The following is a 27894-nucleotide window of genomic DNA, read 5'->3' as shown; positions in this document are numbered from 1 at the left end:
AGTTCCATTTTGCAGCCATTCAGAGGCCGATCATAGGCCTAACTTAGCAACCAATCTGAGGGCAAAAATGGCAGGTACCCGAGTCAGCTTGCCAATCGGTACAGGGTGAAGGGCGGAGCAAGCGCGCGCGCGGAAGCCAGTGAGAAGTGGGAGGTAGCCGGGCGCGCACTCTAGGGGACGAGATCTATAAAGGCAAGGCCCCAAGAGCGAACGCGCGCTTCAGCCCTTTTCTCCGTCCCAGGGAAGTAAACGTAGCACCGCTAACCCCACAGTCCCCTTCGTGCCCGCCTCTTCCGCGTGCCTACGGCCTACCGCCGGGCCCGAAGAGAGACATGCTGAGCCGTGCCGTACTCTGCCTAGCCCTGGCCGTCACGGCCGGGGTCCGCGCCGACGCCCCTGAGGAGGAGGACGACGTCCTGGTCCTGAAGAAGAGCAACTTCGAGAGGCGCTGGCGACCTACGAGTATCTCCTGGTGGAGTTCTGTGAGTGCCAACATCCCGGTCCTGCCCTGCCCTGCCCCGCCGGCCTCGGCCCCCCGGAAAGCGAGCGGCTGTCGGGGAGCCGGCAGGCCGAGGGCGCGCGTGTGACCCAGGGGCCTCGGCGGCGGCCGCAGCTGAGCCGCGCTTCCTCGCCTCGGGGTGGGCGGGGGCGGGCGCCGAGATCACATCCGTTGAGATCGGCAGGAGTGGGGGACCCCGGGCTCCCGGCGAACGAGGGCACCTTGGCCTCAGTGGGCGTCGTGCCTTCTGTCCCCTTCACCTTCTTTAGCTTGAGCTGGAATGGTCCGCAGTATGAGCCCTTCGCGGCTGGGTCCAATTCTGCGAGGACCCCAGAATGACACCGTCCTCCCCAAGTACTTTGTTTCAGGGTCGGGGGGGAGAGGGGTATCCCTGCAGAACCCCCAAAGTTTCAAGTTTATATGAGATCTTGGGTGTTCACAGGTCCTGCATTTATAGTTCAGGCCACCTCCGAGGGAATAGGAAAAGTCTCAAAAAAGCTACTTTTTTTTTCTTGGATGAAAAGAAGCATTGATCCTCCCTTAAGGAGTGCTTAAACTTAAGCCTTCTTTTCTATCCGTTACATTTTATTTTTGAGGCCTAAGTTGTTACATTCAATAACTTATAAGGTTGACTGAAGAGCCAAGTTAGGTGTCTTTCTGCATGAAGTCCACATGGCAAACTTTCTCTGTAAGCACGAAAAGAAGAGAATGGGCTTGTTTAGGCAAAAGCAAATACAAAAGAATCGTTCTGTGTTTTATAGTGTTTCAGTGTCGCCTGGATGCTTCTGCCCCTGTTAACTTAGGATGTCTATCTTATAGGAGTGAAAACCAGAACCTGAAACTTAGTTTGTGTTGTCATGTGAGCATTTAGTAATCTCTTCAGTGGTAATAGTTGCTAACCTGTGATACAAAACAGTGAAACAAAGTGTGAGAGTAATAAACTTGAATAGTATGCCACATTTACAGTTTCAAGATAATTGTTTCCTTTGGGTGCAACATAGAACCAATGAGGAACTTTGAAATAAAGAATAGGAATCAAAGACGTATGATAGGAAAAGAAGATGGGCTAGTCACTAGGTGTACATTTCAAAGAGCTTAACTGGTGCTCCCATAATGTCAGGGGAAGTCCTCTGCCATAGTGAGTAGACCCCCTGTGGTGAATTTATGGGAAGACATAGACAAGAGTTTCACAGAATGTAACAGGCTTGGATGAGTTGGGATTACTGAGGAAACTCAAATATCATGGATCATTTGAGCTTTACTAAGTAGATGACTGAAGTATTGATGGCTCTGAATTTAAGGGGATGGCAGTGATTCTAGATATAAGTTTTCTCTAATCATCTGTTGATGATTAAGGTTCAGTTTTTGCCTCTGGCGCATACTGACCCAGACCTGGGCAAATAGCTTCCAGAGCCTGGCAACCTTTGACTTTGGGTCCAGTGTGGCCCTCTAGGGCCTCAAGTGCAGGCCTTTGAATCTAAATTCAGGGATTCTAAGGGCTGCACTTGAGGCCCTAGAGAGCCACGTGTGGCCTCAAGGCCACAGGTTACCCCCCTTTGCTTAACCTCTTAAGTCTCAAAGACGATAAGTTGCAGATACAGAAGTGCAGTGGTAGGAGTTTCTCAGTCATGGGAATGTGTGTGTTTGGGGGGGGGCTCTCACACTGATGAAACCATAGGTTTGGAATAACAAAACAACAAACCTACTGGTTAAAAGCTTGGTAATGATTATTAGTTAGGGTTTAAAAAGCCACCAGGAGCCTTCAGTAACAATGCAGATTGGGTGTTTATGGTTTTCATCTGATGTGAACAACTTATGTCCTTATACTGCTGAAAGGCTCCAAGAACTCATTTACCAGTGTGTTAAATGGTTATTTCTATTAAGTTTCTCTGAAGGAAAATCTTATGTGAGGTTAGGGAAGCTATCAAAAGAACTAGAAGTAGATCAGGTGCTCCTACTTAATGCTTTATTTTTCTTTTCAGACGCTCCTTGGTGTGGTCACTGTAAAGCTCTAGCACCTGAGTATGCTAAGGCAGCTGGAAAATTGAAGGCTGAAGGTTCTAAAATCAGATTGGCCAAAGTAGATGCCACTGAAGAGTCTGATCTAGCACAACAGTATGGGGTTCGGGGGTACCCCACTATCAAATTCTTTAAGAATGGAGATACAGCTTCTCCTAAAGAGTATACAGGTAGGTCCTCTTCCTAGGAAGTGATCAAGTTCTTTCAGGTAGGGGTAGATATGCAAGAGAAAAAACAAAACAGAATATAATACCTTAGATTTGTTTGCTACTGAAATAACTTTTCAAACTATTTTATGTGTTTAATTTTGTCCTAACAACTTAGGTAAAATAGGACAGGAATAACATCTTATCCATATATATTAGCCACTACTGAGAAGTTCAAACTACTTCATAGCTCTGATCTTTCCTATAGCCCTGTGAGGATAAGATCAAGGTAGATATTAGCCCCACTTCACAGCTGGGAAAAGTCTCAAGTCAAGAGGTTGACTTGCCCCAGACTCCAAGGTGATTTGGTGATAGGAACTGCAAGTTACTTTTGGGCCAGGCCTAGGCTTTGTTGATCTTTATATCCTTTCCCCTTCTCTCCTACTTGGGAAGTTCATTGTTGTAACGAATGAACCTTTCCAGACACCAAAGTAAATCTGAACCTTTTTGGGGGGGTGGGGTATACAGCTGGCAGAGAAGCTGATGATATTGTGAACTGGCTGAAGAAACGCACCAGTCCAGCGGTCACTGTACTGACAGATATTGCTGCTGCTGAGTCCTTGGTGGATTCCAGTGAAGTTGCTGTTATTGGCTTATTCAAGGTATATCTTTTAGAACTTAATTTTGGATTCTTTTGCTTTTCTGTGTCATCTCTAGCACAACTGGAGCAAGTGATTGCATCTCATCCTGTTGTCCAGGGCACTAGCATATGCTAAGTAAGGAGCCTTCACTGTGGATGGGCCACAGGGTCTGATGTTTTCATTGTTTACAGGTACATACTGGCTATGTTGAGCCAGTAAGTCAGTAACCCTTCTCTTTTCAATCTTCCTCTCCTAGAATCTGGAGTCAGAACTTGTCAAACAGTTCACATTGGCTGCAGAGTCTATCGATGATATCCCATTTGGAATCTCTTCCAACACTGATTTGTACTCCAAATACCAATTTGATAAAGATGGCATTATCCTTTTTAAGAAGGTGAGTTATTTGGCTTGTTGAACTCTAAAATGAAACTCAATTCAGCTTTGGTCTGCAAAGAATAATAATACTTTTGAGCACCTTGCCCTATGAAGCTCTGGAACATAGTGGACCTGAGATTCTACATCTTGATCAGATCAAGAGGGGATTTGTGTTAAATGAGACTTTTAAGGTAAAGGTTTTGTGTAGTGAAGTCATTTTGGTAGTTAATTGGAGTAGAATTATTTTTTAAAACCATTTTTTAAGGCAATTGGAGTTAAGTGACTTGCCCAGGGTCACATAGCTAGTAAGTGTCAAATGTTTGATATGAGACCAGATTTGAACTCGGGTCCTCCTGACTTCAGGGCTGATGCTATATCTACTGTGCCACCTAGCTGGCCCCTAAAACCATTTTAAAGGGGCAGTCTGGTCTCACACCAGCTTAATCATTGGACCCTAGTGTTTGTTTTAGCTTCTTACTGTTTCCCACTTGAAAACTGGGGTATTCAGAAGCTGGCTTCCTGCAAACTTACCTAGGAGAAAAGTTTCTGTTTGTGTACCGTAATCTACTGTGGGAAAATTTAATTTTTTTCCTTTCCTTTAAAAAAATCTGATAGAGAATAATAGTTGGTAGATAAACCATTTGGAAATACTTAAACCAGAGTGTTGAAGGAGAAAAAAAATATAGACAGTTCTCACTTTAAGTAAATTTGCATTATCCAAATTTGAATAAAGAATTCTGAAAGAACTCTGCATTCCAAAAACACGCCTGTATTAATTTTATATAGTACTGTGTGCCCTATTCTCCCCCCACCCCAAAAAAAATTTAGAAAGCCAAAAGAAAAACCTCCAAGTGAAAGCAGAAGAAAGGATGCCCAGAGACATGGCAACTCAAAGGCTTGGCTTGAGACCTCAGGAGCTGAGAGAGGAGATGTTTGCCCTGATCAGATCATATCTCCTAGCAGTCCAAGCTCCAGTATCACTAAGTGTCTGTCCCCTTGACAGGGACTTGAGAGGGGCTGTCCTCTCCTGTCTGTGTCCAGCCCCCATTTGTCTGCCCCCTCTGAGTATTCTTTTTCTCTGTTTGGTCAGGCAGGCTCCTATGTACCTGGCCCTGGCCACATATTCCTTCTCGTACTCTTGCTTCTCTGTCCCCTGCCCCGATGTGTTCTTGAGGCTCCTATATGTCCTTGAACCATGTGCCAGGCCCTCTCCCTCCACAGGTGTTGGTCCTCTTTGTCTCTTTCCCTCCCTCATTCTTTCCTTTCCCCATGTCCTAAGCAAATTGGAATTACGTTTAAAAATCACTTTTAGATGTCTGCAGAATGATCTACTTAGATAAAGCAATAACTCTTTGTCGTACTAAATTAGAAATAGAAAGATTTATTTGAGTGAGTTTCAAAAGAACTAAGTTCTTTGAAGTATCTGGTTTGGAGAGTTTTCTCCACTGAACAAGTTGGAGTGAAAAGTACTGAAGTTAGAACATAAGTTGGCTGAAAAGGGTAAGTAATTTGAAAGTAGATATAATGATTCTTTAAGGAAAAGGGAAAGTGCTTATGTGGTTTGAGAAGGAGAAGTTTTGGTTGGCAGCTAGAATCTAGATCTAGGGATTTTTTTTTCTTAAAGTAGCATAATAAAGGCTAAGTGAAATGGAATAGTTTTTCATATTCTAGATTTGAGCATATACAAAATAGATTAACACAGACACTCTAATAGAATTTTGTAGCATAAAAGAGTGTAAGGGATGGTCCTTCCTAAAAGAGTACCATAGAAGCTATTTACAATAAGAATGAATTGTTTGCGATTTGGGGACAATTTGCTTTAGTAATCCTACTATAAATTTCCTATTTCTATTAGACCTCTTCCTAAGGAATTCTGATGTTAATTCAGGGACAAATGGACAAGGCTCATGGCCTTCCTAGGGGGCATTGTTTGATAGAGCTACTGATAGTTGGGAAAAAAGTGTTTAGGAATCATTTAAATGGAATTTAAATACTTAGGTCTAAGAGGTATACTAAATACCTATTAAGGAATTTGGACTTCAGTGGTGTTAAGTCTCCCCTTATGGATGGAGTGAGGAATATATTGCGAGGAGAGACCAATATGATTCAATGATATCTTTAAAAATATTTTGGAAGTTAAAAGATTTTTCTAAAATCTGTTTGAACAAACTGTTGAAAAAGTGTGTCCTATCATTACAGGTATAAAAGGAACATCAAGAATTATAATTTTTTCAGAATAGTCTAGTGCAAATCTTCTCTGTTACTTATCTGACTCATTTATTTTGGCATCTACTCATTAACTTAGATTTTCTAACTGATGTTTGCAAATTTCCCTAAGGAGATTGTAAGCTTTTAAGGCAGAGACCATTTCTTGATGCTCTTTTCCATCTGAGCACAATAGGCTCTTGATAAATATTGTTGAATTTAATTCTGAGACTGACCATTCTTCTGGTTTGGGCATGAGGTTAATTAATAAAAACTTCTTTCAATTCATGTTAGCAGATGCCTGAATTACAGATAGCTGGCTTTGTCCATGAACCATGAAACAAACAACATTGCCTTCTGGCAGCTTTTTTCGAAGGATCTGGGCCATAAACTAGTTCCAGTGAACTTTGTCTGCTTAATTAACCAAGATAACTTGGGGGCAATAGGAATACAGACCTAAGGTCAAATTTTCTTCATGTAGGAAAGAAGTTTAAAATTTTAAGGTACATATAGCTAAATTACTGTTTATTTTCTCCCACAGCAAGTATTTCTCTACCAGTATAATCAAATTTTAGATCCTACTTTGTTAGGGAGTGCTAAAAATGCTAAGATGAAATAATAATAGCTAGCATTTATATAGTGCTTTAAAGTTTGCAAGGACTTCTGTTGTTTGTGATCTATTCTCTTTTGTACCTGCATATACACTACTGTTCCTCTTATTCTGTTAGCCCCTTATTCTTTTAGTCTATTCTGGCTTCCTTAACTGTTTAGCTTAGGGTCTGGTGAGTAAGGACTTCAGCTGACACACTTTCATCCTACTAGTCGCCAGATATGATTAGTCATTTTCATCATGAAATAAAACTGTGCTACAATTAAGCATCAATAAAGCTTTTTTTCTATTATTATTAATAACTGCTATTTCCCAGTACCATACCTTTCTCCCATTAGAGCCATGCCTTGTAACAAAATTACAGTTAAGCAAACCACCAACACACAGCCCAACTGCGTGGGCCTTGTTCCATATTTGTAGTTGACCACTTTTCATTTGAGAGAAAAGTGCTGTGTTTCATCACTCCTTTGGAGTCAGAATTGGTCTTTGCATTGATGGGAATTCTTTTGCTATTTGGTGTATTTTTTCCCCTTCATGTTATTTTATTTATTTGTTTATTTTTCCTTTTTGGCACTAGGCAGTGGGGTTAAGTGACTTGCCTAGGGTCACACAGCTAGTAAGTGTCAAGTGTCTGAGGCTGGACCTGAACTCATCCTTCTGACTCCAGGGTCGGTGTTCTATCCACTGCGCCACCTAGCTGTTCCCCCTTTATGTTATTATAATTATTACATATTGATCGGCTTCAATTCATAGAAGTTTTCCAAAGTTTTCTGAATTCTTTATATTCATCATAATATTCCATTGCATTTATATTCTATAGTTCTTTCAGCCATTCCCCAATTGGACATAAACATTTGTTTACATTTTCTTGCTACCACAAAAAGTATTGCTAGAGATATTTTGGTAATGGGGACAAAGAAGACTCTTTCCTTGATCTATTTAGTATAAACTCTCCTAGTGCTATTGCTGGGCCAAAGGATATGAAGCTTAGTTACTTTTCTAGAGTAGTGCTAAATTAGTTTTCCAGAATGGTCAGTCAAATTCCTGGCTTCATCAACATTGCATTGGTCAGTGTTAGAGACACTGTGAGAAGACAAATGTGATAGTTTCATCTTTTGTTATATTTGCCATGTTGATGAAATTACACTAACAATTCACAATAACTTTAGGTGGGCCTGCAAAGCTGCTTGGAATCAAATCTTTTAAATCTTTTTTATTTTTTATTTTATTTCAAGAAATGGCTCTTTCAGTTTACTCTCATTCTTCCCACTTTCAGCAGATACCTACTTCATGCTGAAAGGGGGGAAAAAGGGAAGAAGCATTTGTGAAGCACCTACTGTGTGCCAGGTACTGTGCTAAGTACTTTACAAATAATATCACATCTGATCCTCACATCAGCCCTGCAAGGTAGTTGCTGCTGTTACTTCCATTTTAGAATTAAGGAAACTGGCAGACAAGTGACTTGCCTAGGGTCACACAGCTAGGAAGTATCTAAGGCTGGATTTGAAATCTGGTCTTCCAGCTCTCATCTACTGTGCCAGCAGCTTCCCTGTAGGAATTCTCTTGGCTTCCTTCTTTTGTAATTTAGAATCTCTCTTATCTTCCCATCTCAGAGGATTGCTAGGATTAACCTCACCACTTATTTTTTGGATCACATTTTCTCTTGCTTTTGGGTATATTGTTCCATCATTTTAACTCCCTTTGTTTTCATTCTATCAGCTTCTTCCCCTTCTGTATCCAAATATTCTCAAATCATCCTTATTCTGCAAAACTCTTATTTTATCTTGATCCTTTTACACTTTGAAGCCAGGTTATCTCTTTTCTCCCAGCTTCCAATGCCTCCTTCCCAATTCCCTTGTGTTTATTTTATCTACCTATCTATATCTCTATACATAGAAACATGTTTGTGCATGTATGTACATATTATGTATATGCTCACACACAAACACACACACACATGTACGTTGTGTTTCTCTGGCTAGAACATAAGCCCCTTGAAGGGCAGGGTCTTTTTGTCTTTGTATCCCTAGAAGTAAGCAGGCACTTAATGCAGTGCTTGCTAATTTATTGATAATATTTCCTGACTTTTTCCAAGAGTAATCTATCCACTCATTTTTCAGTGCCTTCTAGACTGGCTTCTGCCCTCATAATTCTATAGACAATTGGTCTCATTGAGGTAATTCCTAATTGACAAATTCAGTAGTCTTCTGTTTCTTGGATCTCTCTGCAGTATTTTGACACTAAATACATAGCTACTCCTTGGAATTTTCTTCCCCTGGTTTTCATTACCTGACACTGTGTAGATTGTTCTTGGGTAAGAAAAGGAGCAGTAGTTATTGCTATTCTCATTGCTATTGCCAGAGACCTGACAGAAATGAGACTTTCCCTGGTCTGCTTTATAAAGGTAGTCCAATTCTACCTTCATTTCCTGGGTTTTCTTTGTCATCTAAATGTAAGTTTTTGTTTCCAATATTCTGCCTTCTACATTTTCTCTTTACTTTCTACTCAGTTTCTTGGCAATTTCATTCAGTCCTATAATTTGAAAGTATTGTCTCTCTAAAAATTGAAGTTTGTTTTTCTAGATATGACTTCTCACCTGAGCTCTTGTCCTACATTGCCAACATGCCTGTAGGATGTAATCACTGAAATGACTTTAATTCCTTTTCACTGGTCCTCAAGACTGTTTCCTTATTTTCCCTTTTCTGTTATTGACATTGATATCTTAACTGCCACCTTGGTTTTCTGGCCTCAGTACCTTTTCGTGTATTCCCTTTGTCTGGATACTCTTTCTTCTGTTGAAATTCTGTCTGACTACATATCCAATTGGTTGCAGATCTTAACTACTTCTACTTTTACATCTCTCATCCGACCCCTTTTATTCACATGGCCACCACCTTAGATCAGACCTTCATTACCTCTTGCCTGGATTATTGTAGCAACCTCCCAATTTATCTCTCTGCTCCAGTCATTCCTACACATTGCTACCAAGTAATTTTCCTCTCAGGTACAATAGAAATTCCTTTATTTGGCTTTTAAAGCCCTTCACAACCTGATCCCAACTTGTCTTAGCAGCCTCACCATCGAGTCAAACTGGCTTTCTCTCTGTTCATCCATCTTTCTTTTCACTGGCTGGCCCCAGTGCTTAGGGTGTACTCCCTCCTTGTGCTTACCTCACATACCATCTTTTTCCCTGATCTCTCAGAATTTCCCAGTTTCAACTGCTAATACCCTCACAAACTATATTGTATTTAAGTACTTTGTTTCTGTTTTTATTTTTTAACTTTATATTTAAGTTGTAAATATTTTTATGTGTAGTTGTTGTTTCCCCTGATAGAATTAAGTACCTTGAGAACAGGAACTGTTACATTTTTTCATCATATCCTCTTTGGCACATAATAGATATTTAATGTTTATTGAGAAGTCCTTTGAAGCTTGCCTCAGCTACCACTTCTACCCTTATTTTCCCTTTCACCTGAATGTGTTTACCTTTTTTGGGTGGAGGAGAATCCCTTATGGCACTTTGTATTTCTTCGGTGAACTTTGCTTTGTACTATACTTATTAGGGTACTTAGCAAGCCCTGGCCTTCTGGAAATGAATACCAACTTAAACAGGCATTTGACAAATGCTTATTGAATTGAATTACTGCCAGACTCCCTTCACCAAACAAGTTTCCTAGATGTGCTGCATCTTCCAGTCGTGATAATCCTTTGCGTGAGCTCCAGGTGCCCATGAGCTCCTTCAGGGTACCACTGAAAGCAATAGGGGGCAGAGTTGGACTGCCTTCACAATGCAGGCCTGACATCATCCCATGGTTTCAAGTCTTCAGGCAGTATTAGTAATGAGTGTTAGTAACAACGAGAACAGCCAGCTTCTGTAAACACTATTGGATCATGGGCCAATTGTCAAGTGACATTCTAGAGTTATCCTAACTGATGTAGGAGTGTGTGATTAATGCTAGTGACCAAAGTAGTCCAGCATTTAATGTATTTTATCATTCAGTATTGATAAAGCTGTTAGTTTTCCTTGGTTTGTCTGTTTTAGTCAACAGGTTATCTTTTACTTTCTTTGGCATGATTTAACTGAACTTTTTACCTGGTTTTTATTAAAGCTATTTCTGAGGCCAGAGACACAGGGACTTTTAAGACTTAGCAACATTCATAGCAATAGTCCCTAACTTCATCCTTTTATCCCAGTTCATAAATGTGCTTTACGGGTCTCATAAATTGCTCAAAGATGTGGATAGAATGACTCTACCTCATTTCTACAACTTCTTGAGATTTTCTGTCAATATCTAAATGCACTCATACTATACATAACAGTTCATTCATGATAAAGGTATGACCACTCTGTTCTTGTGACTTCTCCATAGGAAAATCCAGGTACAATGTACTCTGGTTAGAAGCAGATGATGTGTATTTTTGAGGCATAAGAGGGGACAAGGTTGCCTGTGTTCCAGTTGTTCCTTACTGTTAAACCTGCAAAGAGGTGGGATCCAAAAGCCTGTTTTGCCACTGTTTCTCTGGAGCCATAGTGGTCTTGTAAATGCCAGTCTCAAAAATTAGTCACCAAATCATCATTTTAAAGAAACTATGTTTGCTTTTTGTCTTGTCTTCTCATTCTTTTTACAGATAAAAGGGTTTGAAAAAAATATTTTTAGACTTAAAAGATTTGGTTTCTTGGTGGTTGGTTTTTCTGCTTTGTTTGAGACTGTTGACTTTCTGGACTCTGGGGTTTTTTGATAGTACAAGTTAATTGCATTTTACTGAAAAATGAAAGAATAACTCAAATTTTTATTATTGACATTACATAGTAATTTTATTACTGTCATTATATAGTAATGACAGTTATCTCAGTGGGTGCCAGGCCCAACAAGGGTAATGTGTATATATATATGCGTATATGATTTTATTGATTCCTTTTGTCTTTGCATTATGTTATTTCTCTGTCACGTACACACACACACACACACACACACACACACACACACACACACACACACACACACACACACAATCTTCATCCAGATGGAGCTCTCCTTTGTTACAAAGAAAAATAATTAAACAAAAACATATACATAGACAATATCTAACATTAAATATAACATTCTTTGCTAGTAGTCCCCCAGCTGTCTGCCAACAGATTGCATTCTCATCAGCTTTTCCCAAATTACTGATTTCTTCCTTTTTGCCTTTAAACAGCCTCAAATCTTTTCCTGTCCTTAAAAAAAACCTTCACTAAATCCTATCCATCCCCTCAAACTATCCTGCTATATCCCTCCTCCCTTTGTCAGCCAAGCTCTGAGAAAAAAGCAGTCTGCTTTTCTTTGTTTCCTTCATTTCACTTTCTCTTCAACCCTTTGGAATTTGGCTTCCAACCTTATTACTCAACTGCTCTCACCCAAATTACCAGTAATTTCTCAATTGCCAAGTCATTTTTTTGCTGAGTGCTCATCACTTGGTTTTTCTGCTGTGTTTGACACAGTTGACTACTGTCTGGACTCTGGATTTTTTTTGATACTCTTCTAGTCCTTCCCCTTTCCTCAGTGTTCTTTACTGGTACATCCATATCATACCCATGTTTGCAAGTTTTTTTCCTAAGCCCTTTTATCTTCTCCTTGTATGCTTCTCTTTAACAATACCTAAACCTACATGTATTTGTATACATATATATATATATATATATATATATATATATATATATATATACACATATATATATATATATATATATCCATATCCATATGTACATATGTATGATGCATCTGTGTACCTCAGTGTGCCAACTGCTAGTGCCTTCACTTCCAAACTATCTTATATTTAACTACTTTGTATTTATTTTTTTCCTTTTTTCTTTTTTACTTTGTATTTATTAACTTAATCCTGTGTATTGTGTATATCCTTGTCTCTCCCATTAGAATGTAAGCTCCTTGTAAGTAGGAGTCGTTTCATGCTTTTACTTGTATCCCCAGTGCCTGGCACATAAGAGCTTAATAAATACTTGTTGATTGAATGATTGCATACCTCAGGGTGCCTCTTCTCACACAGCCCTTCCAGCATTGACTGTTCTCATCTTTTCTTTACATTTGCCAATTTCTGTGAAGTGAGACGAAACCTGAGCTGTTTTATCTTTATTTCTCTTACAATTAGTGATTTTGACATAATTTCATGTGGTCATTCATAATTTGCAAATATACTCCTGAGAACTGTTTAAATCCTAACTACTTATTAGGAATGGATTTTTAAAAAAAATTACACAGGTGTGTAAGCAGAAACAGGATACCTCTGTAAGTATCTCTGTTAGTTTTGTCCATACTGGAAATTAAGATGCATGGGTGTGTACCCAAAGCAGTTGTACCTTTCCAAAAATTAAGAGAAATAGGAAGTTGGTTTTAGAAGTTTGCTATTGTCAATAATAAAGGTTTAAATTTCTTGAGCTGTGAGACCTCCTTTTAAAGGACCATTTTTTGTTAGTACCAGGTGATTGTATTTTACTAAAATGAAAGAATAACTCAGATTTTTAATTTCCCAGGCTGAGAGGCCAGTGATGTGGAATATGTTGCTGAAACACAAGTGGGTCAGAAATAAAACTCTGACCCATGCCCTAAATAAAACCTTTGGGATAAATGGATGGTGTACATTTGAACCCTAATATACCAATGTCCTTTTTTCCTGGCACCATAGAAAATGAGGGTTCCCAGAATTGAGGGCAAAAATAGGTGTTGTTTATTATGAAATGGGCTTTGGCAATTAGATTGAAGCTTATCTCCAGTGAACATCTGTTTTAACCCTGATGCCACCTTATACCCTGTGGGGGACAAAATGCTCTCAGGTAACCTACTGTTCATCAGCAAATGCAGTATCAGCTGTGTTTCAGTACATCTCTTTCTTTGGTTGCTTCCCTGGTAAATGGGAAACATTTTTTCATCACTGCTTATTGGTTCTTTTTTTTTTTTGGCAATTGGAGTTAAGTGACTTGCCCAGGGTCACACAGCTAGTAAGTGTCAAGTGTTTGGTCTGAGGCTGATTTGAGCTCAGGTCCTCCTGACTTCAGGGCCGGTGCTCTATCCACTGTGCCACCTAGCTGCCCCATGCTTATTGGTTCTTATGAACCAGAATGACACTTTCTTCTCCAGCCTCCCACTGACTTGGATTTGGGGAGAGCATTGACTGGCCTGAGACTTTCAAGCATGTTGTAAAGCAGCATTGTTAGGTTAGCTTTCTTCATGACTGTTTTTCCAGTTTTAGAGCAGCGTCAGAGATTGAGGTCTGCAACTTTTTCTGTTGAAGCTCTGCTTGATTGTCAGATTAGTTCCTTATATCTGTGACTACTTGGATTTGAGTTTGGCTACGGTGGCAGTTATAAAATTCCTTGTTAACTTGTTGCAAGGAATCTTGGATCCTGAGCAAGGTGTTATTGGGAAAATTTGGTTGTTAATTGTACAATCCTATTTTCTTTGTTGCTAGGATCTGTAGGATACATGAGGCCGCTAGGCAGAGATGCTGCCAAACTCTCCTACTGGAGAGAGGCCAGAATGGCACGTATGAATGTACATAGGGCTTAACTTGTAACCCTTCTTTTTTCTCAGTTTGATGAAGGTCGAAACAACTTCGAAGGAGAGATTACCAAGGAGAATCTGCTGACTTTTGTTAATTATCACCGGCTGCCCTTGGTCATTGAATTCACTGAACAGGTATGAGGCTTTTTGCTATACAACATACTAACTCAGTAAGGGAGAGTTCAAGAATTAGTAAGTAAGAAGAACCTGTGGTTCTGTTCCAGCAGACTGTTTATCACTTTGGAATGCATTCACCTGCTAAGACCTCCAGGTAGCAGTAATCCCCCTCACCCTCTGCTCAGACTCCTCTCATGTATCTCTCACACTACTTCCTTCCATCCTAATCCCTGTGATAATGAAGTGCTGGCTGCCTAAGAGCAAGCCACCTCATTCCAAGCTCCCACTGCTATACTCTCATCCTGGAAACCTAAACCCTACCCTTCCGATATCCTACCCTATTCCTATCTTCCCCTTCTGTTATCCCCCTAGAATTCTCATTCCTTAACTGACAAGGCTGATTAACCCCAGGTTACTGTCTTTTCAATTCCCATGACTGAGTTTTTCTTCTACCTCAGCTACACATAGGGATAGAAGATCACACTCTTAATTTTTACCATTATTCACAAGTTTCCAGTTTTCTATGTTCAAAACCTCCAAAATACCTTTATTAGATAATAGCCTCTTGTCAATGATGTCTTATGCCTTAGCCTTCTTAAAGCCATTTATTTTTTGTACTCATGGGACTTTCAATCTTTCGATTCCTCAGAACTCTCCTAGGGTATCATTCCAACTCTAATTTCACTTTTCTCCCTCCCCAATCTCAATGTGTAGTTAACTAGTTTTACTCTGCATTTTCCTCTGCTCTCAAAATTTATGTCCCCTAGTCCTATCAACACTGATCTCTTGCCAGACCCTAACCTTGGGTTACTTACATCACCTGCCTCCTCAGATCCTGTTTAGGTGCTCGTGAAGGGAACTAGAGGAAATCATGAAGCCAGGTTGAAAAAAAGATTTATGTACTATGATCCGACTGGAGCCCTTAGAGCAGAAAGGCAGTCCTTTTAGTCCACACTGTTAATTCTCTGTTGCATTCCCCACAGATCAGGTTCCAAACCTTTTCTGTTCTCAAACCTCCCAGACCATCTCCTTTCTCTACTCTCAGCTGAGTACTTTGCTTCATATTATGTTGAAAAAAATAGAAACTGTTCACCGTAAGCTCATCCTCCATTTCTCTATATCTCACAATCCTTTGTTCTGATTCTTCTATTCCATTCTCTCCTTTTACTCCAATCTCTGAAAATGTGACCTTGTTTGCCAAAGTCAGCCTTTCAACATTTACCCTTGATCCCATCCCTTCCTTCCTTCTCTATCAACTTGTCTCCCCTCCCCAGTAATCCCCTTTTTCTAATCTTGTAGTCTTTTTTCTACTGCCTACAAACATGCCTGTGTCCTTCCATCCTTAAACTTAACTAGATTCTGCTATCTTTTTATGTTTCTGCTCACATTCCCATGCCATGCTCCTAGAAAAAGCTGTTTATACCTAATTGCTTGTATTTCCCTTCTCAGTCACTTTTTAACCCTGAGCAATTTGACTGTCTCAATTGCTGAATTGAAATTGTTCTCTCCAAAGTGCCTGGCAATCTGTAAAATGCCAAATCTGGCCTTTTCTGAAGTCTCATACTTCTTGACCTCTCAATAGTATTGACTGTTGACTCTCTCCTCTTTGGGTTTTTCCTGATAACTGCTCACTTGGGTCTCCTTTCCATCCAATCACTCCTTCTCAGTCTTCTTTGTTGGCTCATCACTTGTGTCATGTCCCCTAATATTTGGTGTACCCTCAACAGATCATTTTTGGTACTCTATTCTCTCTGCATTCTCACCTGCTAACCTCATTAGCTTCCATGGATTCACTAATCTCTAGCTAGATGATTTCTTAGATCTCTATATCCAGCCCTAGTATCTGTCATGAACTCTAGTTGAACATACTTCTTTTTTTGCTTTTTGGTGAGTCAGTCAGGGTTAAGTGACTTGCCCAGGGTCACACAGCTAGTAAGTGTCAAGTATCTGAGGCCAGATTTGAACTTGGGTCCTCCTGACTCCAAGGCCGGGGCTCTATCCACTGTGCCACCTACCTGCCCCTTGAGCATACTTCTAACTGAATATCCCACAGGTCTCTCCTACCCCCATCCCTCTTCTCTCTTATCCTTTAAATCTCCCAGTTTCTTAACCTCAGCATTGTCCTCACTCTCCCTCACCCCACTTAATAAATATTTAATTAAACACCTTCTGTGTGCCAGGCACTGGAGATACAGACAGAATTTATGTATCCAGTCACTAAGGCTTAACACCACTAACATCTCTCAAATCTGACCCCTTTTCTTCTTCCCCTTACCACCACCCTGTTTTAGGCTCTTATTACCTTTCTCCTGGATTATGCAGTAGCCTCCTAATTGGAGTCCTTACCTCTGAAGTCTGTTCTTCAATTGATCCTCAGTATTGCTGCTATAATGATTTTCCAGAAGCACAAATCTGACCATATCATTTCCCTACTATGTAAACTCCATTGGCACCCTATTATGTCTAGGATCAAATGCAAACTCTTCTGTTTGACATTTAAAGTCCTTCACAACTTGATTCCAACCTACTTTCCCAGTCTCCCCTTCCTGTACTTTTCAGTCAGCTCATACTGGCTTTCTTTGGTTTTTTATACTTGGTCTTCCATCTTTGTCTCCTGTCCCTCATACTCCCTCCTTACTTTTGCCTCTTAGAATTCCTTGTTTCCATCAAAACTTGACAAAACTCCTATTTCATGAAACTTTTCTTGACTACCTCCCCCCAAATTGTGTTTATTGTGTACGTGCCTATTGATGGAGGTATTGGTTCCCACTTCAATCAAATATAAACCCATTGAGGTCAGGAACTGTGTTTATTCTTTGTATACCCAGGGCCTGTCATATAATAGGTGCATAATGAACTCTTAATTGAGTCCATGTAATTGGTAAGTTAAAAATGATTGCTGAGTAACCTGTGGTTTCCTAAATGTGTGAATGACAGATGAAGGCCCTGAATGGGAAGTGGTTTTGAGACAGTCATTCCATTTTCTCACTTTCTTTAACATGTGTTTCTGTGTGAACCAGACGGCCCCCAAAATTTTTGGAGGTGAAATCAAGACTCATATCCTGTTGTTCCTGCCAAAGAGTGTTTCTGACTATGATGACAAACTGAACAACTTCAAAAAAGCAGCAGAAAGCTTCAAAGGGAAGGTATGTGACTTTTAACAATGATTTTATAGAGTAAAAGTAAATTCTTAAGGGAAAAAGCAAAGAAGTCTTGTTCCCTGATACCTCTCTTGCACAATTCAGAGGAATATTTTTATAGACTTATAAATACAAGTTTTTAGGAGCTCTAGATAAGATTTTTAGGAAGGAAGGAATCCTACCTTGCCTGAGGTAAAATCGTGGTAAGGTTGTTTATTTTTCTGTACAATCAGAAATAAATGGAATGTTGATTAAGGGAGGTATTGGCTGTCTTATGCATAGGCTTAACATTCCATAGGCAGTTTTTATATTAGTTAAAGAATGTATAACGAACTGATCACAGTTGGGAGTCATGACTATGAATTTTAAAGATCTTACCATTTAAATTATCTTCCGTGTCCATCTTGTCAGTGGAACTGTTTGCTAAATAAAATTGCTCTCTACTGTTATACATCTTTCCTCACCCAATCCCCAAAAAGATGTTTAATAGTTGTCAGGAGCAGTAATTGTGAGTAGCTTAATGCCTTTGCTAGGCTACTTTGCTCCCACCTCTACTAGGGAAATCTTAATAGGAAATCATTAAAAATTTCCCTTTAAAAGGGTTGTGCAGGCTTTTATTATCAAATATTGTTTATTAAGAATGGAGGGATAAAAGGGAATGTGTGGTTTCTTTAGTACCTTTTTATACTTGCCATTTGTTGTGGCCTGGGAATATCAGATCCAAAGTTTAAACTAGGGAATATAATAACTTCTTTAGCATGATCTTGACTGAGGAAGGCAAGAATTGTCTTGAATAGCTCAAATCTTTCTAATGTCAAAAATCTTTCTTTTGTTCCCAAGATCCTATTTATCTTCATTGATAGTGACCACACTGACAACCAGAGGATCCTTGAGTTCTTTGGCCTAAAGAAAGAGGAGTGCCCAGCTGTCCGCCTCATCACTTTGGAAGAGGAGATGACCAAGTACAAACCTGAGTCAGATGAATTAACGGCAGAAAAGATAAAAGAATTCTGTGACCGATTTTTGGAGGGCAAAGTCAAGGTATTGGAGCTGAAAGGAATTTTACCATAATTTTTACAGATGAGAAAACCTAGATTTCTTGATGATTTGGCTTAAATAGCATAAGCGTGAACCATATGTACGACCTCTCACAGCAAGGTGAAAGTCTTTTGAGCTATCTTTACCTCAGACCCCCTACAGCTTTTTGTAGAGAATCTAGCGAACAGTACACAGAGTAGCCAAAGAGCACAGGCTGTGAGACCAGATGCAGCAATGCCAGCACAAAAATAACTCCTCTTTTAATATACAGTAGCCACAATGAATCTCTCTGGCTATGGGGCCACTCAGACATATGTATCAAAGCCATTTAGTTGTCTTTTAACCAGTGTTCCCATATCCTCAGAAAACAGGGTTTATGTCTCTCGTTTTTCTGGGAAAACCTTTGCCCCAATTGTCCCCCTTGTAATGTGCTGTAATTGTTTGGGCTATCATCTCAGTGCTCAGGCTTATCAGCTGAGCAGTAGCACCATGGGAAAATCTCCTAGTTAAACTTCAGTCCCTCCTTGCTCAGGCTGCTGCTTTGTGAAAGGGGAATAAACCAAGATGGAGAGAAGAGTCTCATTTGACCCACTGAGCAGTAGCACTGCTAGTGTAGGCCCCAGAGGCCTTCTGGAGCACTTGTTTATTGTTGGTTCCCTATCTGTTTGATTTAGCCCCATTTAATGAGCCAGGACCTACCTGATGACTGGGACAAGCAGCCTGTCAAAGTACTGGTTGGGAAGAACTTTGAAGAAGTTGCTTTTGATGAAAAAAAGAATGTCTTTGTGGAATTCTGTAAGTAGATTTGTAATTTTTTCCATTTGCAATATAGAAAGGCCTAATTGGAATAGCAAAGTACTCTGTTCACAGCATGAGGGTCAGGGAGAACTGGCCTCCTTGTGCTGATTATTGACCTGTCAACCTTTACAGATGCTCCCTGGTGTGGTCACTGCAAACAGTTAGCTCCCATTTGGGACAAACTGGGAGAGACTTACAAGGATCACGAAAGTATAGTCATCGCCAAGATGGACTCAACAGCTAATGAAGTAGAGGCAGTTAAAGTCCACAGTTTCCCCACATTAAAGTTCTTCCCTGCAAGTGCTGACAGGACGGTAAGGATTTCACAGCAGAGAGAAGTGGGAGAGGGAAAGGACCAATTGCCATGGGATAGCTTTGTCTCTGACCTTGATGTGAATGTTGGATGGGGGTGGGGAAAGAAAAGGAAGAGTTGCTTTTTATCTTTGAAGCTAAGAGGTGTTTGAGATTTGGGTGGGGGGAGGGTGGGATTGATCATGGGCTGGTTAAGACTTGCTTCCATGCAAATGATGCTAGCATGTACTCTTCTTGTAACCTGCCTTCCCAATGCCACTGCCTTCCCTCAAGTCCACTTGAGAGCCTCTCTATGGGATCTGTCATCCAGGGAGCCAGGAGCTAGGAAGGATCGGGTTGGGGCTGCTTTAGCGCAGAGGTAAGGGAGCTGGGAAAGGGGCCTTTTGTCGGTGGGGAAGGAGTGGAAGATCTGTAAGTGGGGGTGTGGCTTTTGGTTTTGGTACCCCACAGCAGAAGCTCTTTCCCTTGTGGGTTAATGGAAACACACGTTTCCTGAGCTCCTTGACTTTGTGTAGGAAGGGAGAGGTGTTGGGGGTAAAAATTGACATAGGTGGGCTGCAGGGTTTAGAGGGTATTGGTTTCACCTGCCTCCTTTTTCCCTCCCCTCCCCTCCAGGTAATTGATTACAACGGAGAGAGAACACTAGAAGGTTTCAAAAAGTTCCTGGAGAGTGGTGGACTAGATGGGGCAGGGGATGATGATGTAAGTATTTTTTCTTTTGAGTACTGGCATAAATCCATATATCCCCTTCTTTAGTGAGAGAAAAATCTTAGTTGCATACTCTACTCCATTCCCTACATAAATAGTTCTAACTTACAGACTTACATTGCTGTTTACAGAGTTCATCCTACTAGGAGGAAGCCATTGTCTCTTGTTCCCCTGGCTATACTGTAAACAGATCAAAGAGGATGGGGTAGGACACTTGGTTTTAGACAGGTTTGGGTGGAGGGCCCTGAATGTTAGCACATTCTTTTAGTCAGTTCAAAGTGCTTTTTAACACATACATAGCTCTAGATGATTGAATGCTGTTTGCTTTTAATGATCTGGATCCCAAGTTTGACAGTAAAATTGTGATGCTTGGGACGAGACGACCCTACTACCTTGCTAAGGGACTTCTTCCTTGTTTATTCTGAACTCTTTATCTTTTTAGAGAAAAACATTTGTTGAATGTTTGATTTTTATTTCTGCTGCAGTTCAGAATGCATGATTTTTAAAACCATCTAATTGTTCTTTGAGTCCTTTCTAGAATAGCTCCACCTCATCCTACCTGGTTAACTCATGGTCTCAATGGTCATCTTTACTTTCTTCTGTTCCTTGTGTATATGTCTTTGTATATATACCCTATCCTGTGCTTGTCTTATCGCAGTTAGATTACAGCTGTCTTAAAGACACAAGTAGAAGAAAAACTCTTTATTTTGTGTTACATGCCAAATCTTCTAGAGGTAGACTTATTACTGAAATAATTCTAGGCACCAGTGGGGTCTTGTGAAGTTGGATGGGAAGAAAGTCCCATCTTTATTTTCACTGGAAACTTAGCATTTTCTTCAGTTGTTTAAAAATGCTTTGAGGAGGTGTCCATAGGTTTCACTGAACTGCTAAGAACCTCTGGCTGAGAGAGAACCCAAGCCTTTTGAAAATACTTCTGCCCAAGCCGTTTGCCATACTTAATTTATAGGGTTTGAGAACAAAGTAAAAAATTCCATAAGATTAAATAAGTGGACAACATCTAAGCAACAATTTTGATTCATCAAACAAAAGAATAGTCACTCTGGAGAATCATTTTTCTAAAACCATTCCTCCATAATTTAAACACTCCTAAGAATTCTCCCTTTTTCCTGGTCAAAGGTAAACTCCAGAGACTATCTTCTGTTAATTGAATTAAAGACATCTCTTAGTTGGACCAGTACCTTAATTTCAAAGAAAAGTATGTCCTTGGCTAATTTGGCATTTCCTTTAAAAACTGATTAGTCACTTAATAACATGTAAGAAGGACTTTTAGACAAGGACACTATCTTCTCTGCATTTTCTTCCATTCAAGGGAAAACTGATTAGTTCTTTCACTCAAGTAAAACAAAGATTTTTTTAGACTAAGATTATGAAAAAATACTCTTGATATTTCTAAAAGAAAGTAGGAATAGGGGAGGGGGCTTAATGTGTTGCCCTACAACAGGTGGTGTTTTTATTTGTAGCTCCCTGTGGTTCTAAATACTGTTATTATTTGGGAAATCCATTTTATATGTTGATCAGTTACTGAAGAGGTCAAATTTCAATAATTGCCTATGGCTTTTAAAGTCCTTGACAACCTGGCCCACTCTAATTTTTTAAAATTTATTATTTTAATTTTCCCCAGTTACGTATAAAAACAATTGTCTTGGATCATTGTATTGCTGAGAATAGCTAAGTTATTCACAGCTGATCATCTTACAGTATTGCTGTTACTTTGTACACAGTGCATTTCACTTTGCATCAGCTCATATAAATCTTTCCAGGTTTCTCTGAGAGCATCTTGCTCATTATTTCTTATATTGTATCAGTATTGCATTCCATCACAATCACATACCACAATTTTTTTTTGTTTTTTTTTTAGGCAATTGGGGTTAAGTGACTTGCCCAGGGTCACACAGCTAGTGAGTGTCAAGTGTTTGGTCTGAGGCCGGATTTGAACTCAGGTCCTCCTGATTTCAAGGCCGGTGCTCTATCCACTGCGCCACCTAGCTGACACATACCACAATTTGTTCAGCCATTCCCTAATTCCCTTGATTGCCAGTTCTTTGCCACCAGAAAAGAGGTGCTATAAATATTTTTTGTACATATAGGTCCTTTTCTCTTTTGGGATACAGACCTAGCAGCGATACTGCTACTTCAAAGGGTGGGCATGGTTTTATATCCCTTTGGGCATAGTTCCAAATTGCTGTACAGAATGGTTGAATCAGTTCGTAATTCCATCAGCGGCACATTACTATCTCATTGTTCCCACGTCCCCTCCAATATTTATTATTTTCCTTTTCTGTCCTGTTAGCCAATGTAATAGGTATGAGGTAGTACCTCAGAATTGTTTTAATTTGCATTACTCTAATCAGTAGTGAGTTAGAGGTCTTTTTTTAATATGGCTATAGATAGCTTTTATTACTTCATCTGAAAACTGTTTATATCTTTTGATCATTTATCAATTGGGAAATGGCTCTTATTTTTATAAATTTGACTCAGTTCTATATATGTTTGAGAAATGAGACCTTTATCAGAAACTTGCTTCAAAATTTTTTTCAGTTACTATTGCTAACTGTATTTCCCTCCATCCTATCTTCCCCCACCTCCTGTTTATTCTGTTTTCTCCTCTTTCACTCTGTTCCTCCTCAAAAGTATTTTTCTTCTAACTGCCCCCTTTCCCAAGCTGACCTCCCTTCTATCACCCCTGTCCCTTCTCTTGTCCCCTTCCTGTAGGGTAAGGTAGATTTCTGTACCCAATTGAGTGTGTCTGTTGTTCTTTGAGCTAATTCTGATGAGAATAAAGATCACTCACTCCCCGTTGTCTCCTCCCTCTTCTCCTGCACTATAAAAGCTTTTTCTTGTCTCTTTTATGTGGGATAATTTACTCCATTCTACCCTCTCCCTTTCCCTTTCTCCCTACACATTCCTCTCACCCCTTAATTTTATTTTTTTAGGTGTCATCCCTTAATATTCAACTCAAACTTATGCCCTCTGTCTATGTATACTCCTAACTGTCCTAATAACAAGAAAGTTCTTATGAGTTACAAATATCATCTTCCTATGTAGGAATGTAAACAGTTTGGCCTTATTAAGTCCCTTATGATTTCTCTCTCCTGTTTACCTTTTCATGTTTCTCTTGAGTCTTGTATTTGAAAGTCAAATTTTCTATTCAGTTCTGGTCTTCTCATCAAGAATGCTTAAAAGACATGTTTCATTGAATGCCCAATTTTTCCCCTGAATGATTATACTCAGTTTGACTGGGTACATGATTCTTGGTTGTAATCCTATCTCCCTTGTCCTCTAGAATATCATATTTCAAGCCCTCCAATCCTTTAATGTAGAAGTTGCTAAATCTTGTGTTATCCCGACTGTAACTCCATGATACTTGAATTGTTTCTTGCAATATTTTCTCTTTGACTATAATATTCCTTGGAGTTTTCATTTTGGGATCTCTTTCAGGAGGTGATTGGTAGATTCTTTTAATTTCTGTTTTACCTTCTGTTTCTAGAATATCAGGGCAGTTTTCCTTGACAATTTCTTGAAAGATGTTGTATCTAGGCTCTTTTTTTAAAATTAATTTATTTTGATTTATCAACAATCACTTCCATATGCTTTTGAGTTGAAAATTTTTCTCCCCCTTCCCCCCCCAAGACGACATACAATCTGATATAGGCTTTACATTTACATTCTTACTAAACATATTTTCACATTAGTGAAGTTGTAAGTAAAAATTAAAACCAATAGGAGGAACCATCAGAAAGATGAAACAAAACTCAACAGAAAGTAAAAATAAGTGATAGCAATTTGACTTCCATAGTTCTTTCTTTGGATGTGGGCAGCATTTTCCATCCCGAGGCCTCTGGAGATGTCTTAGATCCTTGTAATGCTGAGAAGGGTTCAGTTTAACAATATTAGTCATAGCATAACATGGCTGTTATTGTGTACAAAGTCCTCTTGGTTCTGCTCACTTCACTCATCATCAGACCATATAAGTCTTTCCAGTTTTTCTGAAGTCAGCCTGTTCATCATTTCTTATAGCACAGTAGTGTTCCATTACATTCATATACCACAACTTGCTCAGCCATTCCCCAATTGATGGGCATCCTCTCAATTTCCAATTCTTTGCTACCACGAAAAGAGCTGCTGTGAGTATTTCTGTACATGTGGGTCCTTTTCCCATTTGTATGATCTCTTTGGGAAATAGCCCTAGAAGTTAGGCTCTTTTTTTGATCATGGCTTTCAGGTAGTCCAATAATTTTTAATTATTTCTCCTGGATCTATTTTCCAGGTCAGTTGTTTTTCCAGTGAGATTTTACATTGTTTTCTGTTTTTTCATTCATTTGGTTTTGTTTTATTGTTTCTTGATTTCTTATAAAGTTGTCAGCTTCCATTTTATCAATTCTTAGTTTTTAAGGAATGATTTTCTTCAATCAGCTTTTGCACCTCCATTTCCATTTGCCAATTCTAATTTTTAAGGAGTTTTTTTCCTTCAGTGAATTTTTGTTCCTTTTTCCATTTGACCAATTCTGCTTTTTTAGGCATTTTTCTTATTGGCTTTTTGTATCTCTTTTACCATTTGGCGTAGTCTGTTTTGTTTTTTTTTTTAAGGCAGTTGGTGTTAAGTGACTTGCCCAGGGTCACACAGCTAGTAAGTGTCAAGTGTTTGGTCTGAGGCTGGATTTGAACTCAGGTCCTCCTGCCTTCAGGGCCGGTGCTGTATACACTGCGCCACCTAGCTGCCCCTCTAGTCTGTTTTTTAAGGTGTTATTTTCTTCAGTACTATGTGTATGTATGTGTCTGTCTGTCTCCTTTACCCCAAGCTATTGGCTCATTTTTCATGATTTTCTTGCATCATTCTTATTTCTCAGTTTTTCCTCTACCGCTTTTATTAGATTTTCACAATCCTTTTTGAGCTTTTCCATGGCCTGAGACCAGTCATATTTTTCTTGAAGGCTTTGAATGTAGAAGAACTTTGACTTTACTTCTTCTGAATGTATGTTTTGATCTTCCTTGTCACCATAGTAACTTTATATGGTCAGAATTTTTTTCTGTTGTTTGCTCATTTTCCCAGCCTATTTCTTGACTTTTAACTCTGTTAAAGTAGTGTTTTGCTTCCAGGGTGGAGGGGGCACTGTCCCAAGCTTCAGGGGTTTTCTGCAGCTGTTTTCACAGTTACTTCTAAGGATCTGTAAGTTTTCAGTTCTTCCAAGGTGGTATGATCTAAGGAAGGGTGTGTTTACTACTCTCCTGCCTGTGCTCTGGTCTGTGAGTCACCACAAGGACTCTTTTCTGTTCTGAAACTGTGACGAGGGTCCTTGTTCCACTGTGGCTGAAAGCTCTGGTGGGCTAGTGCTCCTCCTTGCCCTGAGACTGCCACCCAGGACTGTGGCCTGTATTGGCAGGTCACAGTATTGGCAAACGCAACAGAGTCCTGCCACAGTGCCAGCAAAGAGACCCCTGTAATCTCCTTCTGACCAGTTGTTGAATCTCCTTACCATCTGTGGGCTGAGAGCTCTGGAAGCAGCTGCTGCTACTGCTGATTCAGTGACTCCCAAGGCCTGATTTGCTGGGGCTATGGCCTGTGCTGGACTGTGCTCCACTTTCACCCAGATGTGACAGACCTTTCCTGCTGACCTTCTAAATTGTCTTTGGCTGGAAAATTATTTCCCCCCATCCTTTTATAGGTTCTGCTGCTCTTGGAATGGTTTTATGGTGTTCTTTAAAGGTGTGTTTGGGGGGGTTTTGGGGCGAGCTCAGGAAAGTGACTGCCTTTTCTCTGACAACTTGGCTCCGCCCCTTCCCACCCTATCTTTCTGGATTTATTACACATTCATTCCATTCTTTGCCTTTTGAAGTTGGCCTTCTCTCTGTTTCTCACACATAGCAGTTCACCTATGAAAGAGAAAAGTGTCTTTGCCTTTGCATTAGCCTTCCCTCCTCATCTTTATCTCACTTTCTTCAAGACTTGGCTCAAACACTACCTTCCACATGAAGCTTTTCTTGATGTTTCCCCTCCGTCCCAACTGCTAGTGTACTCCCTGCATTCCCTGTTTTGGATTTATTCAGTAAATATGTACCACACACAGCACAGCCTCATCCCATAGACTGTAAGTTCCTGAAGGGCAGGGACTATTTCATTTTTGTCTTTGTATGTCTGGTACTTGTCACATTGCCTAGCTTATCTGACTGATTGTCTTTGAAAATTCTATGTCCTCTGTACTGTTTTTTGAAAATAAATCTGAAAGACCATTGGGGTTTCCTGTAGATTGGGGGACTTGGTTTTTTTCTTTTTATGTATGAATATCCTCATTTCCATCCCTCTGATGGGTGGGTGGGGTTGGTAAGGAGGAAGCTGCTTGATTCTTGGAGCTAATACCTGTGAAGTGTGTTCATGAATTATTCAAAGACCTGGTTGATTGTTTAATATTGGCTTAATAAGTGGCAGTGTAAGTGAGCCAGCCCCTCAGGTAAAAAGAATACCGGTCTGCTTGCTTGAATAAAGGAGTATTGAGTTGGAGTTTTGGATTTTAGTCTGGATACTAAGAAATGGTCAGTGTTGGACTGGCAAGTAATCAAAACTTTTTATTTAACTGTAGGATCTAGAAGACTTGGAAGAAGCTGAAGAGCCAGATATGGAAGAAGATGATGATCAAGTAGCCCCGAAAGATGAATTGTAAAGAGGAGAACTAAGTTTACATCCCAAAAACAAGACACTACATTATGGGCTGCTCCAACCAAGCAGCAAATGCATCTGGAAACTTGTAAGATTCACAACTGAAGGAGAGTGTTGATTGAAAATCCAGGGATTTTTTAAAAAAGTAATATTCATTCTAACATGTATGTAAATTCAAATGTCTTTTCATTTTTGCTTTTCAATTTTTGAAAAGTGAGTTATCTTTAATAGCCCAGGTCATTTGGTGAGCCACCTATTCTTTCAGGGGAAGGGGTGGGGGATGTGATGTACTTTTTTTTTGTACATTTTTTTTTGTCACACGTGTTTTTTGGTTTGAAGCGGGTTGTAAAGTTAAAAGCATGAGTGCTGTTGTCATTACTAAAATATTTTAGTGTATGCTGCACTCATAATATCTCCTATGAAAGTTCATGTCATCCCTTTTAAAAAAAGATCCTGCCTGTAGGGTTTTTAAACACATTTGATAATTCAACAACACGTCAGGGTGTCAAACAGTGTCGCTCACCTTTTAGCTAGTCCTCCCTGCAATAGACCATTCCTCAGTCTGGGGAGGGGCTACCACTAAACTAAAATGCAAGGACTCTCCCCTTCACACCAGTGTTAACCATGGCTAAATGTCCTTGTATTTTGCTTTAAAGACACTTTTTTTAATGCTCTGGAGTTGGACAGGACTATGCCATCGTTTGTTTTTTTGTGACAACAATCATTGGTGAAGGGGAAGATAGTTTCTGGCTCCCCTCCTTAGACTAGATCCAGAAGTAGTACCACCTTCTTCCCTGTTATGATACAGGGTTTTGTTCCACAACTTTCTGGTGCATTGTTCTGTGAATGTTGGATTCTTTTCCAAGAGTACAAGATAGGTTCCAAGGCCTACTTGATGCAGTAAACCAGGACACTTATGATTACTGGGAATTGGGGAGGGCAGTTGTGTGGGGATGGGCCAAGGATGTTTGAGCTCAATCAGACTTGATAACACTTTAAACATTTCCACCGTAATGTTGGAACTGAACACATTGGCCAAATAAAGTTGAAATTTTAA

At 39.8% G+C, this 27894-nt stretch overlaps 1 protein-coding gene across 1 annotated transcript; it reads left to right on the top strand.

The window, feature by feature from the left end:
* Positions 1-80: 80 nt before the first annotated feature.
* Positions 81-27894, top strand: P4HB (prolyl 4-hydroxylase subunit beta). The gene is given in 12 exon segments (XM_021000821.2): positions 81-438; positions 441-482; positions 2482-2688; positions 3193-3326; positions 3562-3699; positions 14082-14186; positions 17189-17314; positions 18149-18349; positions 19021-19141; positions 19277-19458; positions 20072-20158; positions 26761-27894. Coding segments are annotated over 12 exon segments (1530 nt in total). The 5' UTR covers positions 81-332; the 3' UTR covers positions 26842-27894.

Source organism: Phascolarctos cinereus, unplaced genomic scaffold, assembly GCF_003287225.1.
Source record: "Phascolarctos cinereus isolate Bilbo 61053 unplaced genomic scaffold, phaCin_HiC Scaffold_5;HRSCAF=322, whole genome shotgun sequence".
Taxonomy (NCBI): Eukaryota; Metazoa; Chordata; class Mammalia; order Diprotodontia; family Phascolarctidae; genus Phascolarctos; species Phascolarctos cinereus.
This window is presented reverse-complemented; position numbering and strand designations above follow the sequence as displayed.